This window comes from Anolis carolinensis, chromosome 6, assembly GCF_035594765.1.
Source record: "Anolis carolinensis isolate JA03-04 chromosome 6, rAnoCar3.1.pri, whole genome shotgun sequence".
In the NCBI taxonomy this organism is placed as follows: Eukaryota; Metazoa; Chordata; class Lepidosauria; order Squamata; family Dactyloidae; genus Anolis; species Anolis carolinensis.
Window position 1 is genome coordinate 6,633,696 of NC_085846.1, and position 20,423 is coordinate 6,654,118.

Below are 20,423 nucleotides of genomic sequence, written 5' to 3' on the forward strand. Positions count from 1 at the left end.
CCATTAAGCTGTATTCCTGGTATGACAAAGGGATTGGCTGGTGCCTGCTGGAAGAACACTTTGGTTTTCTCGATGTTCAATGAGACGCCGAGCTTCTCGTATGCTTCTGCAAAGGTGTTTAGAGTGGCTTGTAGGTCTTCTTCTGAATGCGCCACAGACTACCTTATCATCGGCATATTGGAGTTCTATAACAGATGTTGTAGTGACCTTGGTTTTGGCTTTCAGTCTGCTGAGGTTAAATAGCTTGCCATCTGTCCGACAGATGATTTCCACTCTGGTGGGAAGCTTCCCATCAACAAGATAAAGTATCATAGCGATGACGGTGGAAAATAAGGTTGGGGCAATAACACATCCCTGTTTGACACCTGATTCCACCTTAAATTGGTCACTTCGAGCCATTGCTGTCCAAAACTGTTGCCATACTGTCATCATGCCATACATACACTTTGGAAGGCAATATCCTTGCCCCGGGATTCCTCCACTTTGCCTTGAGAATTGGAAAAAAAGGGTCCAGGCTCTGAGACTGAGGGCTAGACCCTAATATTGCGGAACCCAACCTCGGTCTATGTGACGTTGTGACAACTTGGAGAAACTAATCGCCCACATTGGTGCTGTTCCATGCCAAACCTGAACCCGTTTGCCTGTCACAATGAGCTGGGTTTTGCTTCTGGAGGTGTGCCATGGTAATCAGATGCATTGGACATTACTGTGGTGGAAAATATTCATTGAAGACGTGCTCTCAGAAGCGGCGATCCTTTCCAAATAACTGATTGAGGCATATTGCCAGGCCTAGAGGCATGGCATGTTGAACTTTTCCCCTGGACAAAGAGGAACACCTATGGTTGCACATGTTTCTCTATGGGAAATGCCCCTGTTGCTTCCTTTATTGTTTCAGAGGGACCCTATAATTAACCAATGTTGGCTTCCAAGAAACCCTAGCTTGAAGCAATTCTGCACCGCTACAAGCCAGCATAAATCTTATGAAAAGCTGTATTACGAGAAAATTGACATGACGCAACTGTGTCGGTTCTCTCTTGCTTGCTGATTCATCCTTCTCGGCTGACAGGTCCCTTGTGCCTTGGTAGTTTCACAACCTGAATTAATGCTCAGACTCCAGCATTTCAGACACGAACGCCAGGTTTTGTGGGGACAAACATCATGACAGTGAGGTCAAGGTGGACAAATGGGTCCATGAAGATCAGCTAAGAGGCTGTGGGAGTTTGCTTTTGCATGATCATGTTGGAAAAGGCCATATTCATTTCAGATGTGACACTTTGAGTCCAGTTTCCATCAGCTGAAATATGGTTGAGGACAGGGAAGAAATTGGGAAGAGAAGATGGAAACCGTGACGTTTTGAATACAGTGGAAAAGTGGGACCTCGGAGAATTAATCAAGATGCCTAAAGCAGGAAAGTTGGAAGGCAGGCAAGATTCTTCAGGATGCTTGCAATGCTCTTCCTCCAAAGGTTCACCTTTGTGCTTCTGGAACCAAGGAAATGGCATGGTTTGTGGTCTGTCACTCTTTCCTTGGGAGGGGCCACTGTGGGAGAAGGGGAGGGGCCCTAAGGCTACTGGAGGCTGGCACACTATAAATCCCATCCTCTGGGGAGAAGCCCTATTGTGGAGCTGTAGGACAGACTGAGCATTCCAGTTCCTTCTTGGGTGCTCAACGTTATCTTAGTCCTAGCAGTATGACTGTTACATACAACGTCCAGGTGACAACGGGGAACTTCCTCCAGTCAGGCACCATCGACTCCATTTCCATCACCTTGGTGGGCACCAAGGGTGAGAGCCCCAAAACTGCCCTGGACAACTGGGGCCTGGACTTCTATCCTGGAGCGGTGAGTAGGAGGGAAGGCGGGCCATTGGGTCACAGAGCAACCTGGTCCTTGTTGAGCATTACAGCCTATCACATCTGTTACTCTATTATCTGTCCATTCTATCTGTCAGTTTCCTGCATGACTGAGAGCTCAAATGAAATGCTGGAAAAATTAGGTTCTAGTTCAGGCATGGGCAAACTTCAGCCCTCCAGGTATTTTGGACTCCAAGTCTAGACATGACCATGATTGATATTATTATGGGTCTCCCCATTTGCCTTTCAATGTCAAAATGTGATGATAAGAAGTTTGGTGTTATTATGTCTGCCTCCTTGCTTAAGGATGATTTCTAATTAATACACATTTAGTTAATTAATGTACGTATTTACTTAATGAATACATATTTACATTTTTGTGTGCTTTACAATGAGTTTGATGTAAAAACTGTAAGGTAAGGAACTTCTGATACAGCCTTATACAAAGTTAACTTGAGACCTCTTAGTGCAGTGGTTCTCAACCTGTGGGTCCCCAGATGTTTTGGCCTTCAACTCCCAGAAATCATAACAGCTGGTAAACTGGCTGGGATATCTGGGAGTTGTAGGCCAAAATACCTGGGGACCTAGATGTTGAGAACTACTGTCTTAGTGTTACATCTTTGGATTCCAATCCGCTCCATTTCCCTTCAGTTTGAAACATCTGGTATTGTTGTGGATGTATAATATTATGCCAGAAGAAAGTGAGAGGCAAATGATACCACTAGGCTGCTATAAACAATAAAGAGTTTGGGTTGCTGTGTGTTTTTTGGGCTGTATGACCATGTTCCAGAAGCATTCTCTCCTGACGTTTCACCCACACCTGTGGCAGACATCATCAGAGGTTGTGAGTTCTGTTGGAAACTAGGCAAGTGGGGTTTGTATATCTGTGGAATTATGTCCAGGGTGGGAGAAAGAACTCTTGTCTGTTTGAAGCAAGGGGTGAATGTTGCAACTGGCCACCTTGATTAGCACTGAATCAAGGATGTGGCCAAAGATGTGGGTGAAACTTCAGGAGAGAATGTTTCTGGAACATGGCCATACAGCCCGAAAAACTCACAGCAACCCAGGGATTCCGGCTATGAAAGCCTTCAAGAGCACAAAAAATAGTTTTTTTTTATCCCAACACAATATTTAAAATTAATTTTCTACACCACCTGCTTGGTTATGCAGGCATAACTAAATAGAGTCTCCAATCTAGATCCTCCATCCCAACCTAATGTACCAAGCAGCATCCCATGACAGATGGACCTCTGTTCAGGGTTCCATTCCTTTGTTGTGAATGAACAAAGTCTGCTGATCGGAATCAGGATCTGTTTCTCATCTGCACTTCTAAGGAGCCACCCAAAGTTCTGCATCTAGAAATCTAATCCCTTTTTTTTAAAAAAAAAAATAGTTCTCAAAGGAAGCTGTGAGTAATTTTCTCCTGGCTGTGAAAAATCATTTGAAAATAATGCAATTTCTCCAAAGATTATTTGAGGTTTGGACATTAGTCTGTGAAAAATTTTCAGATTGCATCTTTGCACAAAAACAGTGTTTTCTGTGCAGATTTTTTTTTCTGTGCAGAAAATTATTTTATGTGCAGAAATATATTTCTCTACCATTTCCTGCATAGAAAAGACTGTTTTCTGAGTAAAAGACTACATGAAATTTTTGCATAGAATGGGTCCCAAACTGAAAATTATTCACAGTTCAGGTGTCTTCTTTTCTGGGTTTCTTGATGCTTCAGAAACAGGTTTTTCAATGATTTGGGGGAATGAGGGAATAATTTTTTAAAAATCATTTCAACCATAACTGAACCTTATTTCCAGAAATCATTTATTGCTTGAGATTCCCCAACTGTTAGTCTAACCATGTTTTGGGTCAGGTTTCTTTCAGACTGTGGCTCCCATACATAACCCAACAGTTGTTTTGTTTGGGGCTGATGGGAGGCGCAATCCAAACAAACCTATGGCTAGAATACTGTTAATACAACCTTACCCAGGAGTGTTCTGCGAGTATCCATTGCCAATGATCTGAGTTGTAATGCTTCAAAAATCCTTCAACTGGGTGATGCCTGGCTGAAAAGATAGCTTTTTGGAGGGTTGGGTGGGGAGGTCATGGCCAATCAGACAGCTATGACAATACGAGCTCTCAACTGCTTTTTATTCCTTCCTGTCGGTTCCTCTGGTGTTTTCCCCTCCTCCAACTACATCCGTTTCCTCCATCACTCTTTCTGGGATTCTTGACAATATTCGCCAGCCATTTCCTTCCCAAAAGCCACACAAATGGGTTTGGTTTGTGTAACTAAGAATGTTCATTGTTTTGCTATTGCTAAAACTGTGGTTCCTGGTACCAGGTTGCATGAAGAATACCTCAGGTTGTGAAACATCCTCCTTCCTGCATTAACTGCACATTATCTGTTACTGTTTCTGTTGCAAATGGGATTTCTCTCGGCATGATTGTGTGCTGATGGTACTTGTTCAAGAACTTTCAGCACTTCCCAAGTTAGTGCAGGATTGATAAGAATCTTTAAAACATGAAACCAGTTGCATGCTTTTGTGTTGATTTTCACATATAATAGCCTTATTTTAGGATGTTCTTGGCAAGATTCCTTCAGAAGAGGTTGGCCACTGCCTTCTCCTAAGATTGAAGCCCATTGGGTGACTACTCTCTCTTCCAGGCCCCTTCTAAACTGCCATACAATCCAGATTATTAAAGACATTGTTGACTTTGAACTGGATTATATGAGTCTACACTGCCATATAATCCAGTCTAAAGCAGATAATCTGGATTTTATTTGGCAGTGTGGAATGGGCCTGAGAGAGAGAGTGACTTACCCATGGTCACCCAATGGACTGAGCATGAGTTTGAACTCTGGTTTCCTAGAAATTTAACCCAACCCTTGAAACCATCAGATCAAGCTAGTGATGTGGTGATAGTAGGGGCATTGATCAGTAAACACCTTTGCAGATGCATACAAGAAGCTCAGCCTCTCAATGAACATTGAGAAAACCAAAGTGCTCTTCCAGCAGGCACCAGCCAATCTCTCTGCAATGCCAGAAATACAACTTAATGGTGTAATGTTAGAAAATGTTGACCATTTCTGCTACCTTGGCAGCCACCTCTCCACAAATGTCAACATTGACACAAAAATACAATGCCTGAGCTCTGCAAGCGCAGCATTTTTCTGAATGAAGCAGGGAGTGTTTGAGGATTGGGATGTCCGTAGGGAGACCAAGGTACTTGTTTATAAAGTTATTGTCCTTCCAACCCTGTTATATCCCAGCGAAATGTGGACTGTCTACAGACGTCATACCCAACTCCTGGAACGGTTCTACCAGCATTGCCTCCAAAAAATCCTGCAACTTTCTTGGAAAGACAGGCGGACAAATGTCAGCGTGCTGGAAGAAGCAAAGACAACCAGCATTGAAGCAATGTTCCTACGACATCAACTTGGCTGAACTGTCACGTTGTCTGAATGCCCGATCACCGTCTCCCAAAGCAGTTACTATACTCCCAACTCAAGAATGGAAAAGTTTGCCCATGCCTGCTTTAGTGACTTCCACGCTCTGCTCTACGGATGCCTCCATTAATCCTCTGACTTTTCTGTTCCAGGTGAGTGATTACAAAGTTTCCTGCGACCACAACCTGGGAGAGATTGTGCTCCTCCGTCTTCACAAAGAATGCACAGTCCACCTCGTCCCCACAAACTGGTACTGCAATTTTATCACCGTCACATCCCCGAAAGGGGTGGTCTACAGTTTTCCTTGCTACCGGTGGATGGAAGGGTGCCAGACTTTGGAGCTGAGGGAGGGAACTGGTAAGTAATTGTCCTGTTTTGTCTTTCAAGAACAGCCTTAAAACACTGTGGTAAGTCAATGAAAACTGCTTTACTTCAGCAAAGCCTAAAGTACAGCACACGCTGTAGAATAATACAAAAGGAAGCAAGGAAGTCTTAGGGTAAACACAGTTCTTAGTGTCTGTTAAATTCCCAAATCAAATAGCAGTTTTACTTCAGACAAAGAAACAGCAGTTTCCCAGATGCAGACTTGAAGCAGGCACAAGGTGAGCGAAGAGTCAGTTTGTTACCAGCAAGAGCTGGCTGCACCTGCTTCTGCTTTATAGCCCTGAGTCCCCTCACAGCTGCTAGGGAGGTTCCTAACTACTCAGCTGCACTTCTGACAGCTATTCTAGCTGAGCGATGTCTCTGCTCTGTTTCTTTTCACTTCTCCTGAAATGTGGGTACTTGCAAAATCTCCTCCTCAGATTCCAACTCACCCTGATTCATGAACACTTTCTTGCTTCCCTTCCTCTTCTGAAGAAGAGGAATCCCAATTCTCCTGGGGAGAAAAGATGGGAGTTCTTTAAAAGTTGTCTCCCCACTTGGCAGGATGACAAGAGGCTGTGCGCATTTGCTTTTGCATAAACATATTTTTTGCATAAAGGATCCCAAACAAGCATAAATACTTGTCATCCTGCTAAGCAGGGAGAAAACTTTGTAAATTATTCTTGCAGCGTTAGAACAAAATCAGTGATACTCCTGGATGTTGTCTTGCTTTTCAGTATTAATAATTGTTGGGGAGGATGATTGGATAGGTGCTAGGCCTTGCTTATGGGCTTGCTGGAAGCATCCACTGAACAAAGTATGACGTTGGGCCGGGCTGTGGTAAGTTGGTTAGTAGCCAGCTGCAATAAATCACTACTGACCGAGAGGTCATGAGTTCAAAGCCAGCCTGGGTCGGATTGAATGCCTGACTGTTAAATAGCCTAGCTCGTTGTTGACCTAAGCAACCCGAAAGACAGTTGCATCTGTTGAATAGGAAATTTAGGTACCGCTTTATGCAGAGAGGCTAATGAAACTAATTTACAACAGCATAAAAACGTCCACCAGGATGCGGAAGAATGAGGAAGTACTCCATCAAGGACTCAGTGTCACAATGGATGATGAAGCAGCAGCTCCCCCTGTGGCCGGAATTGAACATACTCTCATGAAGTCGGAAGCTGGAATATGTTAAATTGCCTCTGTGTCACTGTCTCTGTCTGTATGTTGTATGTCTAATGGCATGTATAAATATATAAATACTGTAAACAAACAAATAAATAAATAAATATGAACTAGAGAGGCCTTCAGTTGTGATTCAGCTACTGGCTTCTACTCATGACCCTCACCAAAAATCACCTGTCCATCCCTGACCTCAAAGAGATTCAGAGGGATCTTTATATTCAATTAATCTCCATCTTATTTCATAAAAGGTGTGATGCTTTTGTGCACTTTCTGCATCAATTTATCACCCTGAAACAAATTATCTTCTAAACTCAGGTGTATGTCAGCTTTTGGTGCCACGTTTTGGGTGCAAGGGCTCAGATTCCATATAATATTAGCTCTTATCAATCGTGGAGCTTATCTCCTAATAAATGTTTTGTGTGTGTTTGTTCCACCAGCAAAAACACCTGCCATGGATACTCTACCTTTACTCAAAGAGTTCCGGATAAAGGAGGTTCAGAAGAGGCAGTCTCATTACGAGTAAGTGAGGCTATCAGATGGTGCATTGTGTGCCAGCTAAAAAGCATATCCAGGTGTTGCATCAGATAAAGAACTTCATGTTTCTGTTGATTTCTAATTTCCATTCCAACCTAGGAACCAACTTACCAATCTCTATGCATGTCTTAGTATCTGATGAGCCATTGCTTCTTTGTCCCCAAATGTTAGGTGTGATCCCATATTCACAGCAACCTTCAGCGAGTAGAAATACGAAAAACCTGTCAGTTTTATGGTCCTGTGTCTTTAAATCCCAGTAGTATTCTTGCCCTATCTAAGTTCTACACATGGCTGCAAAACATTGTCCCATTTTTCTGCACAAAAATGTGTTCCATGTTTCAGCTCATGTTTTTCCTAACAAATGTAATTTTAAGCAATTTTTGCTCTCTAGACTTGTAGAAGGCTTGCAGAAACCTTTGGGTGCTTTGAAGGTCCCTAATAATGATATGGCTAATTTGTCGACTCCCTGAAATAGAAGTAAAAGAGGGATCGCAGAATTGTTTGGTGGAGTGTGGTCTACATTAGCCCAGAAGAAGACATTCCAGATCTAGACGATTTTGATTCCTTTCCCTCCGTACAGGTGGAAGATCTTCGCCAAGGGTGTCCCCTTCTGTCTGGACGCTTCATCCATGGAGGAGCTAGAAAGCGATGTTAAATTTTCTGTCACCAAAGCCGTCCTTTTTGCTGAACGCTCTAAAAGCAAGTGAGTTTCATGGGAAGGAGACGAGGGAGTATTTGAGGAAGATTATTCTATTTACTTTATTGTAGTAACTATTTTAACTATAAGGATTCATCACATCAATCTGGAAATTGCTGCATAGTAGGAGTTATAACTGTGGTCCCTTCTATACAGCTGAATAAAATCCCATATTTTTTGCTTTGAACCGGAATATATGGCAGTGTAGACTCAGATAACCCAGTTCAAAGCAGATATTGTGGGATTTTCTGCCTTAATATTCTGGGTTATATGAGTATGTGGAAGAGCTGTGTGTGTCTCTCTAGAAATGGCAACATATTTTAGGACTTCCACTTCCACTGGGGTCACAAACTCAGGACCGCTATGAAAATAGATAAAAACCCCTACAAAAATGAGGGGAAATTAAATTTTTAAAAACCATGCTATTTATCTTTTGATCAAACACTTTTCTAGGAATCCATGGCAATTCCATGATCAATCTTCACTGGAAATACTTCTCTAGGTATCTTTAGGGCCTCCAGGGAAATTCTATGGTTAGCTTCTAGAAATTGAACATAAAACCACAATGGAGTACCTAGGGATTCCTAGAGTAGTGTTCTCTCTGGTGGAAAGGTATTCTGTCTAAGGATCTCTAGGTCTTCCAGAATGACTGCAGTCGCCTTGGAGGACCTAAATATTCCTAGAGAGAACATATTTAATTCACAAATAATCATAATCTCAAAAGTTAATTCTGGAAATGTGGAAGGCTGGCAAGACTAACCGTAGTTTGAGGTTTGGACTAGGGGTTTTGAAGACCAGGCATCTAATCCTTGTTCTACCACGAGACTTCACTGGGCTGGTCACACCTTTTTAGCCTCAGAGGAAAGCAAGGGCAAATCTTGTCTGAATAAGACTTGCTGAGAAATTCCTGATCACCTTGAATTCACCATAAGTTGAAAACAGCATGAAGCATACAACAACAAAACATCAATTCCTGCTATTTATAGACCTTATGGCGATACCTACTCTAGATAAGGTGCTATTTCAACATCTGCCCTGCTGATGGCAGAAGATTAAGTCTGGTTGGCGTGAAGAATTTCTTGAATTTAGCAACGTTCAGCATGAACAGACACACCAGCTGGTGTAATTAGCATGTTATCTTTGATGCTGGGTACCTGGCGATTTCGCACAGGTTGGCATTTGAACTTGATATGCCTCTTTCATTACAGCTTTAGCTTTTCTTTGGTGTTTAGAAATATATTTCCAGCAAAGTTACCAAGGTAATGCAAATGCAACAAATAGAAAAATTCTTGATATGGAGAATGGTCTCACTCTGTAATGCTAGAAACTTCAGTGAGATTGTAATTTTGTGAGATATTTACCCTTCTCTGAGAAGCAGGAGTGAACTTATCATGTGGCCTGGGAGGAGCTCTATCCCTAGGCCTCCAGCCAATGGAGTTGGGAATAAGTAGGGAGTGCCCCATGCACCCCACTCACAGTCATCTCTGACCATCTCAACAATGTTATCCTTTTCTGCAATCCTTAGGAAGATAGAGCTCAAGCTGAGAGGCTATTCCGATAGCCAAGAATCCTGGAAGGACCTGGAGGACATCAAGAAGGTTTTCTGGTTCAACAAGTCAGATATATCAGGTAAGATGAAATCCAGTTTTTGGGATTTTTACTTTTTGTAATGACAACTGGCAGAATATCTCAGCAGGCAACTTTAGCTGCCACTGAAAAGGTCTTATGTCCCATTTTCCCACCAGATGGTTTTGATTAAAAGAAGAGACTTACTGGAAGCAACATCTTCTTGGTCTCAATTTTAACACCTAGAGCAAAATCAGATACCTGGGAGAGTCTCTCTCAAATCTTAGTCTACAGCCTCATTTTGATTTAATGACAGGAAGCAACCCATTGCAAATGGGACTCAAAATTATTTGGTGCAATTCCACTAAAGTAAACAATTCTGGGTTCCTTCTTCAGTTCTAGAAAGGTTGACGTAGAATTTGGTCCCCAATCACTGAGACCTAAATCTTTTGTGTGTTGTCGAAGGCTTTCATGGCCAGGATCACAGGGTTGTTGTATGTCTTTCGGGCTGTGTGGCCATGTTCCAGAAGCATTCTCTCCTGACATTTTGCCCACATCTATGGCAGGCATCCTCAGAGGTTGTGAGGTATGGAGAAAACTAAGCAAAGAGGTTAATATATATCTGTGGAAAGTCTAGGGTGAGAGAGGTCAGTGTGAATGTTGTGTAGTTAATCACTTTAATTAGCATTGAAAAGCTTATCTGCTGTCTTCTTCCTGCCTCTGGGGCATCCTTTGTGTAGATAGTTTGTAGGTTGTGCTTCTTCATCAGCTTCCCTATGCGGTCAGTAGTTCCCTTGATGTATGGTAAGAACACCTTTGCTCTGGGTGGATCTATCTACAGACCCACGAAGAAAATCCAACAAATGCTACGGTCAGCGAAGGACAAGAGGGATCCTCTCTCTTCTGCAGGAGTCTACCGGATACCATGCAGCTGTGGACAAGTCTACATAGGGACCACCAAACGCAGCGCCCAAACAAGAGTCAAAGAACATGAAAGGCACTGCAGACTAATTCAACCAGAGAAATCAGCCATAGCAGAGCATTTGATGAACCAGCCTGGACACAGAATACTATTTGAGAACACCAAAATGCTGGACCATTCTAACAACTATCATGTCAGACTACACAGAGAAGCCATTGAAATCCACAAGCATGTGGACAACTTCAACAGAAAGGAAGAAACCATGAAAATGAACAAAATCTGACTACCAGTATTAAAAAAACTCAAAAATCAGAACAGTAAATAAAAAGCAATACTCTGAAAACAGAGGATTTCCAGACATGAATCAACCTAAGGCAGTTAACGACTCTAAACAAAGGATGCCCCAGAGGCAGGAAGAAGACAGCAGATAAGCTTTTCAATGCTAATTAAAGTGATTAACTACACAACATTCACACTGACCTCTCTCACCCTAGACTTTCCACAGATATATATTAACCTCTTTGCTTAGTTTTCTCCATACCTCACAACCTCTGAGGATGCCTGCCATAGATGTGGGCGAAACGTCAGGAGAGAATGCTTCTGGAACATGGCCACACAGCCCGAAAGACATACAACAACCCTAAATCTTTTGTTAGTCTCCAGACATTGAATTCTCAGGTGTTATTCACAAGTTGAGTCACAATTCAGTGGATCTATTTTAGCTGGGATTAGACCTACTCAATCCTTGACCTCCCCCATTATAGAATACGTCACTGAGCACTGGAAAGAAGATGCCTTCTTTGGGTACCAGTTCCTGAATGGAGTGAACCCAAAAATGATCCGGAGATGCACTGAGATCCCTCCGAATTTCCCTGTGACCCAGGAGATGGTGGCCAAGTCCCTTGGAGATGATACTACGCTGGAGAAAGAGCTGGAGGTATGAAGGGAAGCAGGCATTAGGTGGTCTGGAAGACTGTCATTCCTAAGAGCAACTCAGTATGTGAGGAAGTTATAATGTACACTCTTGAATCCACCTAGTCTCCATGCCATAGTCTCCAACTGTGCCAGCTTGGTAAGGACTGCCCCATTAACCTTCTGGACTCTCTTGTCTACTTCCACCTTTTATCTTTGTTCTTCGGTTCCTTCAGTTGTTGCAAACTGAGTTCAAGGTGTGAATTTAGTTTGCACTCCATTAACTGATTGGAAGTGAGCTCTCCTAGTTTGTCCTTTAATAATATTTGCCATCTTGACCACACTTTGACTTTCCTTGGTCACACACATTGCAAATCTCATCTGGAAAGTATCAGAGAATGGCCATGCTATTTGAGGATTTTAGGGGGTGTTAGTCCAAAAAAGTTCTAGAAATCTCTTCAGATAAGGAAAGATGGCCACTGGTGTTAGCAATTGCTACTAAACTCTTGACTTCCTCCTTTGTTCAGAGTTTCTGTCTTTCTTCTTCACACAGAAAGGCAACATCTTCATTGTTGACTACCAGATCTTGGATGGGGTCCCGGCTGGACTCAATAATGGACGCCAGCAGTACATCGCTGCCCCGTTGTGCCTGTTGCACCTCTCTGCGCAAAATCATCTCATGCCCTTGGCCATTCAGGTACTACATTTTCCAGGTGGGGAATCCTAGAAACATAGAGTCCCTACATCTGCAGTCCTACCATTTAACATCCCTCAGATATTATGGCAATTTTTTATGCTGAGTAGCAGATTCTGATTTTATCTTCCAGACTTCACATCCTGTCTCCGTCTGTCCTGTTTTAGCATAACAAGAATCCTAGGTCCCATGTAATACCACCTTCTCCTTCTACTTGTGTAGCTCAGCCAGACCCCAGGTCCAGAGTCGCCCATCTTCCTGCCAAGTGACTCCGAATGGGATTGGATCCTGGCCAAAACCTGGGTGCGCAATGCTGACTTCTACGCCCATCAAGGTCTCACACATCTGCTCCAGACGCACCTGCTGGCTGAAGTCTTCACCATGGCCACCATCCGCCAGTTGCCCATGTGTCATCCGCTTTACAAGGTAAAGCTGACTACTCAGTCTTTTAATGCTAACATCTACATCCTGGTCACTTCCGAGTCAAGACCGGTCATGAGTGGGGAATGTTGGAAGTGCTCAACTTTGACCAAGTGGGAATTTGAACCCTGGTTTCCCAGAGTCCTAGTCCAACTCTCAGGTCACTGTGGTGCAGACTCATTAGTAGCCAGCTGCAATAAATCACTCTGACCAAGAGGTCATGAGTTCGAGGCCAGCCCGTGTGGGAGTGAGCACCCGACAATTAAAATAAAAAATAGCCCTGCTCATTGTTGACCTAAGCAACCCGAAAGATAGTTGCATCTATCAAGTGAGCCCCTGGTGGCGTAGTGGGTTAAAGCCTTGTGAGAGAGAGCGCGGGGAGAGCGCGGATGAGCTCCCTCTATCAGCTCCAGCTCCATGCGGTGGCATGAGAGCAGCTTCCCACAAGGATGGTGAAAACATCAAAACATCCAGGTGTCCTCTGGGCAACGTCCTTGCAGATAGCCAATTCTCTCACACCAAAAGTGACTCAAGTTGCTCCTGACATGAAAAAAAAATCTATCAAGTAGGAAATTTAGGTACCATTTATGTGGGGAGGCTAATTTAACTAATTTGCAACACCATAAAAATCACTCAGCAGCATTTGAGGAAGTATCCAAGGACTCAGCGTCACAGTGGATAATGAAGCAGCTGCTCCCCCTGTGGCTGGAATCAAGCTGAAAGCTGGAGAAGGTTAAATTGCCTTGGTGTCTCTGTCTTTGTCTCTGTCTCTATGTTCATATGGCATTGAATGTTTGCCATGTATATGTACATTGTGAGTCGCCCTGAGTCCCCTTCGGGGTGAGAAAGAAGGGTGGAATAGAAATACTGTAAATAAAATAAATAAATAAATAAATAAATAAATAAATAAATAAATAAATAAATAAATAAATAAATACAGTATGCTAACTCTGAAATCATTCAAAATAGACATCAATAAATATAAAGACTGGAACTAATTCCCCATGGATACAGAGGGCCCATTGTACAGAAATCCTACATTTTGTAAGACTTTCTATAGGGATTTTGTGGCAGATTTTGGTCAAACCAGACAGAGGCCTCCAGTAGATGGAACCATGGGAATTACATTGTTTCTTGCTTTCTGCTTCCACAGCTCCTGATTCCTCACACGCGTTATACCCTTCACATCAATGCATTGGCCCGGGAACGTCTCATTTCTAAGGGGGGTGTCTTCGATAAGGTAATTTTTTCTAGATTTTCTCCTTCATCAAGTCCATCCAAGCTTTAAAATCCATGGTGCAATCCTGTGGAATCTTGCTGTGACAGATCCCTTTCCAGGAGATCCCCATAGGTCCAACCCTTGAAATTCAGTAACTTCTTCCCTACATAATCCTTCCTGGATTGGGAATGTATGCCCTTGGTGAGCTCTCATGTATGGACCTGTGCCTGTGTTGCTGTGGTAGATTAGAGGTGGTTATTGTGAGCAGCCTCCGCCAAACTTAATATGCACTGAAATAGTAATAAACAAGTGGACACAAACAAGTGGAAGTTTGCTGAGACACTTGAATTCTCAATCAATCCCAGTTCCTTAAGTCCACAATCTCTTCTCCTATCCTTCTAAACATACTTCTGCAAAATCCAAATCTACTGTCTGTCAAATCCAACTCTGTCTCTGTCAAATCCAAACCTTATCTCTCTAAAATCCATCCCTATCTTTATCAGATCCAACATTTACCTGCCTTTTGTAATTTGGAGAAGGACAAAACAGTTCTTTGCTAGAGAACCCAAGTGTGCTTCCCTAAAATACAGGATTCCTGAGACGAAACAGACTGTCAAGTTCATGTGTGTAGTTCTGATCTGAGATCTCCAAGGAGTTGCTATTGATTGTGCTGGGTTTTAATTCATAAAGAGATTTTGCAAACCCGTAGTTGAAGATGAAAGAATGCTGCATTTGAAAAAATGCAAACTTTTGTCTGCAAAGAGCAACACTAGACATGTTTTGATGCTTTCTTGCTCCACCACCCCTTTCTAGGCAACTGGTGTCAGTTATGAGGGATTGGTGAAAGTGCTGCAAAAAGGAACCAGAGCCTTGACCTTCTCTTCGCTCTGCCTTCCGGAAGACCTGGAGGCTCGTGGGGTGTCCTCATTACCCCATTACTTCTACAAAGAAGATGGCCTGAAGATCTGGGCAGCCGTGGAGAGGTCAGCTGGGTACAGTTGTGGTGGCTGTCATACTATTTGTTTGTATCTTGGTTTCTTCCACAATTGGGACTCATTGCTTCTAAGTGTGTTGCACCTCATGGGTCTTGGAGCCACATCTGTTCATTTTCCAGGATCTGACTTTGAATGGTGGTGAAATCTTGTAGAAATGGGAAAGTGCCTTCATTTGGGGCTGCAACTGCCAATATGTCATGAACAACCACATTGGACAACTTAGGTTGTTTGGTCTTGTCTGTATTGACTGGGGATATTAGGAGTTGTAATTGAAAAAGGAACTTTTCTAGGTTATGGTTCTGATGATGCTGACGTTAGCCCAGGAAATGAAAATTAGATTGTTTGGCCTTGAAGTTGCTGGCTGGGGACACTGGGACTTGTAAACAGAAAAGGAATTCTAAGCTATCCACATATCTACCCAGTTTAAGTGGTTTTGTTTTACCTATGTTTGTTGGGGGATGCTGGGAGCTGTAGTCCAAAATGGAGAACCATCTCAAGGTCTGGCTCTGGTCCCCATATTGGTCTCAGAGGCATAGATGTGGTTTACTCATTTAAAAGCATAGACCAAATGCAACTGCCTAGCACCCCAACCATGTGCAAGACCAAAGAATGCTGGTGGACTCCATCCTGACTGTCTTTCTCTTTTGTCTCCTCTTCTTTTAGCTTTGTCTCTGGAATAATCCATTTGTATTATCCAAACGATCACTCTGTGCAGGAAGATTCTGAGCTGCAGAAGTGGATGGAGGAGGTCTTTGAGAAAGCCTTCCTGTCCCAAAAGGCTTCTGGTAGGGCTACCAACTTCCAATAGCAATGAGACGAACATAGGCTAAGCATCTTGATTAATAAACAAGCCTGCCTGTTGCTTGTGTTGTTGTTATGCTTATATTCTACTGTCTCCAAATATAGTGATTTAAGCTGACATACAGTTTTATGAAAATGAATGACTTAAAAACATACAAAAATTCCAAATATCTATATGGAATTAAACTATAGTATTCACATTATCAAAACAACTGAATCCTTTATTTAAAGAGTCACAAAACTCACCAGGAATATTAATATTGTTCATTTAAGTCTAAGCCCTGTGGAAATGGGATCTGTATGGGAATTGTCATTGGCAATGATGTGGAAGTGGGGATGATGGGCCATGGGGGAATGGATATACAATTGCTGATTGACACTTGGAAGCCCAGAAGGTGGAGAGGCATTAAGAGAACCTTTATTGTGCAAAACTGGTCTTTATGAATTGAGGACTAGACACTTTAAAAAAAGGTAATTAATATAATATGGAATGGGATATGTATCAAATATGACTAATGCAATGGATATTGATCGTCTATATCAGGGGTCCCCAAACTAAGGTCCGGGGACCGGATGCGGCCCTCCAAGGTCATTTACCTGGCCCCCGCCCTCATTTATAATATAATATTTTATATCAGTTTTAATAATATAATATATTGTATATACAAAAGATATTGATAATAATATTGTCATTTTATACAATATAATACTAATAATAATACCATATAATAATATTAATTATATTACATATATTATTACAGTATAGTGGTATAGTTCAATATAGTAATATATAATGCTAATATTGTGCTATGCTAAAAATATAATATATTGTATGTACATACAGCTGCTCTGAGTTCCCTTCAGGGTGAAAAGGGTGGGATATAAATGTAGTAAATAAATGTAGTAAATGAATAAATAAATAATTTTGGACTTAGGCTCGCCCAAAGTCTGAAATGACTTGAAGGCACACAACAACAACAACAATCCTAATTAACTTGACTATCTCATTGGCCAGAAGCAGGACCACACTTCCCATTGAAATCCTGATAGGTTTATGTTGGTTACAATTGTTTTCATTGTTGTTGTTGTTGTTTTGCACTACAAATAAGACATGTGCAGTGTGCATAGGAATTTGTTCGTTTTTCCCCCCAAATGATAATTTGGCCCCTCAACAGTCTGAAGGATTGTGGATCAGCCCTCTGCTTTAAAAGTTTGAGGACCCCTGGTCTATAGACATGAGACAAACCAAGGTGTGTACTTAGGTCCTGCATTGACAACCTTGTGATCCTTTATAGATATCTCACCGCTTGATGTCTACCACAATTTTCAACTTTTTCTTCCTTTTCCAGGCATCCCTTCTTCCTTCTCTTCCGTGGAAGAGCTGAAAAAGTTCCTGACGATGGTGGTTTATACCTGTTCGGCTCAGCATGCAGCCGTCAATAGTGGGCAGGTAGGAGGAAGGGCATCCTTGTTCACGTTGTTTGCTAAAACAGTGCCTGGGCTGTTTTCCAGAAACTTGTGAGCATCCTGGGAGATGGAATATGGAGAAGGTGCTGACAAGTTTCTAGAAACCATTCCCACATCTCAGTTTGAAGCCGAGAATCACGGTGAGCTCTCAACTGTCAGCTTTACACCCACTTGCCTCTCACTAGTAACAGAAACTCTGAAGATACCGGTCACAGCTGCAGGCAAAACGTCAGGAGAGAATGCTACTGGAACATGGCCCTACATCTCAAAAAACTCACAGCAACCCAGTAATTCCAGCAATGAAAGCCTTCGACCAACTTATATTTGTCACAGACTTGGCCCATTTTGTTTATGTTTATGTTTCCTAAGTTTGGGGGTGACAAATTAAAATGGGTCCAATCTGGTTTTAGAAAGTCAGTCTTCAAAGATAATTATGTTATTTAAAAAAACTTAAAACAATGTCAAACATAGCTTTAAAAAAGGATAAAAGACCAGCAAAAAAGTTCTTTTTGAACCAATATAGTAACGGCTAAAAAAACCCCTCCAAAACTCTATGTCGTGTTCTTAATATTTGGATTTTTCTTTTCTACAACCCAGTTTCATTTTGGCGCCTGGATGCCCAACTTCCCGCCTTCGATGAGGAAACCGCCTCCAACCACCAAAGGCACAGCGAACTTGCAGAACTATAAAGACACCATCCCAGAGATCAACACCACAGCCGTCATATTGAGTGCCATTTGGCTTCTCAGCGCCCCTCAGGGAGACGTGGTAAGTGCCCAAAGATGATCAACGGCTAGGAAAAGTTCCTTTTTGAAAGGATGGCTCACTTTTTTATACAACAAAGCCCACCTCCAGACAGCATGAAAGGAAAGTTCAAACTTATGGGGGGCAAGTAGGCATTAGAAGACCGTGGATAATTTCCCCATAACCATGGATTGCACATTACAGATATTTCTAATTAGTTTAAAGCATGTTTTTCCTTGTATATCAGCATTGCATTTTATCAGGAGGGCTGATCTCTTCAATGCAGGAAGGCCAGGACTGGCATGAATTGGAGAAGTCCTCTTAAGGGCTCATTTTTGGACCTATAGACAGAGGAAAAAAGGTGAATTGACCCAAAGCCCTTGAACTCTGCTCTATTGAGGTGGCTTGAGAGTAACAAGTTAGAGAAGTAGTTCTCAACCTGTGGGTCCCCAGATGCTTTGGCCTTCAACTCCCAGAAATCCTAACATCTGGCAAACTGGTTGGGATTTCTGGGAATTGTAGACCAAAATACCTGGGGACCCACAAATTGAGAACCACTGAGTTAGATAAACGTAATTTTTTAGCTTGTCCTACGTTGTTCCCGGTGGCAAAGTGTGTAAAAGCACTGAGCTGCTGAACTTGCAGACTAAAAGATCTCAGGTTCAAATCCCGGGAGTGGAATGAGCGCCCACTGTTAGCTCCAGCTCCTGCCAACCTAGCAATGTGAGTAGATCAATAGGTACTGCTCCGGTGGGAAAGTAACGGCGCTCCATGCAGTCATGCCGGCCACATGACCTTGGAGGTGTCTACGGACAATGCTGGCTCTTTGGCTTAGAAATGGAGATGAGCACCAACCCCAGAGTCAGACTTGACTGGACTTAATGTCAGGGGAAACCATTACCTTTACCTTTTTAAATGTTGTTTTAGCTTGTCCAATTTGTCTATTTTGTTCTCCATTCTTTTCGAAATTAGATCCCGCTGGGCAAGTACCCGGATGAGCATTTCACAGAAGAAGAACCCAAAAGGCTCATTCTTGCTTTCCAAGAAGAACTAGGGAAGATTTCCAAGAAAATTGAGGAGAGGAACAAGTCTGTGGCCAACATGGAGGTCCCTCTCGCCTACAAGTATCTGTATCCCCCAGAGATCGAGAACAGCGTCTCCATCTAAGCCGGAGGGGGAAATCTCCTCCAATAGCTGCGTATCCAGTCTCTTGGTTTCTGCATCTTATTTATGTGATTTTTTTGCATACATTTAATGGACATGATTTGCCAAGAAAAGGTAGATATCAGAATCAGACTGTGGGATGAGGAAATCCCTTAGCAGCAGGTGTCACCAAGGATTTGACTCTATATACAGTGTGACTTCTGTATCCACTGGAGATACTTTCCTGGAATTAATGTGAATATGCAAACACATGAGTACTAGTGAACCCTATTGAAATGAAGGACTTCTGCCCCCAAAATACCACAGGATTGTCCCGGAAAACCTTGAGAATGCCTAGAGATGGCATATTTTTCCAGAAGTGGGTAAATGTAACCATATAGGTTCCATGGATATGAGTATTGTATCATAATTGACATAGGATGTCTGTTATGTAGAATCACAGCCTCTGAGGATGCCTGCCATAGATGTGGGCGAAATGACAGGAGAGAATGCTTCTGGATCATGGCTATACAGTTCGAAAAACTCACAGCAACCCAGTGATTCCAGCCATGAAAGTCTTCAACAACACAATATTCAAAATAGTTGGACAAGTGAAAACTGGTTTTCTTTTAATGTCCAGGAACCCCAACAAGGAGATAACTGGGGCTCATGGGTTTTTATTGCACATTGAATCTTTGGACTAAATTACACCAGGTTAGCAAGGCTACAGGGCTATTTTTGGTCCTATCAGCAATGCACTTTACGGAGATTTTAAAAAATATGCATTAGGATAATCAAAAAATCATAAAGCTTGTATTGTCCCAAGATTAACCTACATCAACATGGTTTCTAACATTTCACAAGTAAAAACCAGGATACTATCAAAGCAGTGCTTCCAGGCAACCAAAGGACTAAGGTTATTCCTGAGGAAATGTGCAAAAAAGTATTATTTTAAGCAAACAAAGCTTGGAAATTAGGTACTAAATTGAGGGAATGCAGCACTTCACCTTTTCCTCTCCTCCTTCCTAAGTTATTTAAGGAACACCAACTTCTGTACTTTTCACAGAAGCTGTGGATGATGGGGAAAGTGGAAGGAACTGAGAAACTGGGATATCCTAAAAGCCCTTGAAAAATTGGGACAAACAGAGGAGAGTTGGGAGGGGAGATTTTCGTTCTTTTCTTCACTATAGGAATCAAGCAGACAATATGTCCGGATCTTAGCTGAAGATTTGCAATGTGAGTGGATCAAGTCTAATACACAAATCATCTGATGAAGTGGGTGTGAGGAAAATAAAACTTTCTGAGTCTTTTAATGTGTCATCTTGTTGTCAGCCCATGGTAACCCTCTGCCCCCAAAAGATTTATAGCTTACTAAGAGACCACAAATAAATATATGATAAATATTAATGTGTATTCATTAACTTTCTGTACTGACAGCCAAGTCCTTGATTGTCAAAGATCAGCACCTTTGCCT

At 42.3% G+C, this 20,423-nt stretch overlaps 1 protein-coding gene across 1 annotated transcript; it reads left to right on the forward strand.

The window, feature by feature from the left end:
- The first annotated feature begins 1,117 nt into the window (after positions 1 to 1,117).
- Positions 1,118 to 20,356, forward strand: LOC100558037 (hydroperoxide isomerase ALOXE3). Its single transcript, XM_008119581.3, has 14 exons — positions 1,118 to 1,840; positions 5,446 to 5,650; positions 7,273 to 7,354; positions 7,950 to 8,072; positions 9,592 to 9,695; positions 11,319 to 11,491; positions 12,020 to 12,163; positions 12,383 to 12,586; positions 13,734 to 13,820; positions 14,613 to 14,782; positions 15,458 to 15,579; positions 16,945 to 17,045; positions 17,660 to 17,830; positions 18,779 to 20,356. The coding sequence occupies exons 1-14, from the start codon at positions 1,691 to 1,693 to the stop codon at positions 18,971 to 18,973; spliced, it is 2,031 nt and encodes a 676-aa protein (XP_008117788.2). The 5' UTR covers positions 1,118 to 1,690; the 3' UTR covers positions 18,974 to 20,356.
- The last annotated feature ends 67 nt before the right edge of the window (positions 20,357 to 20,423 follow it).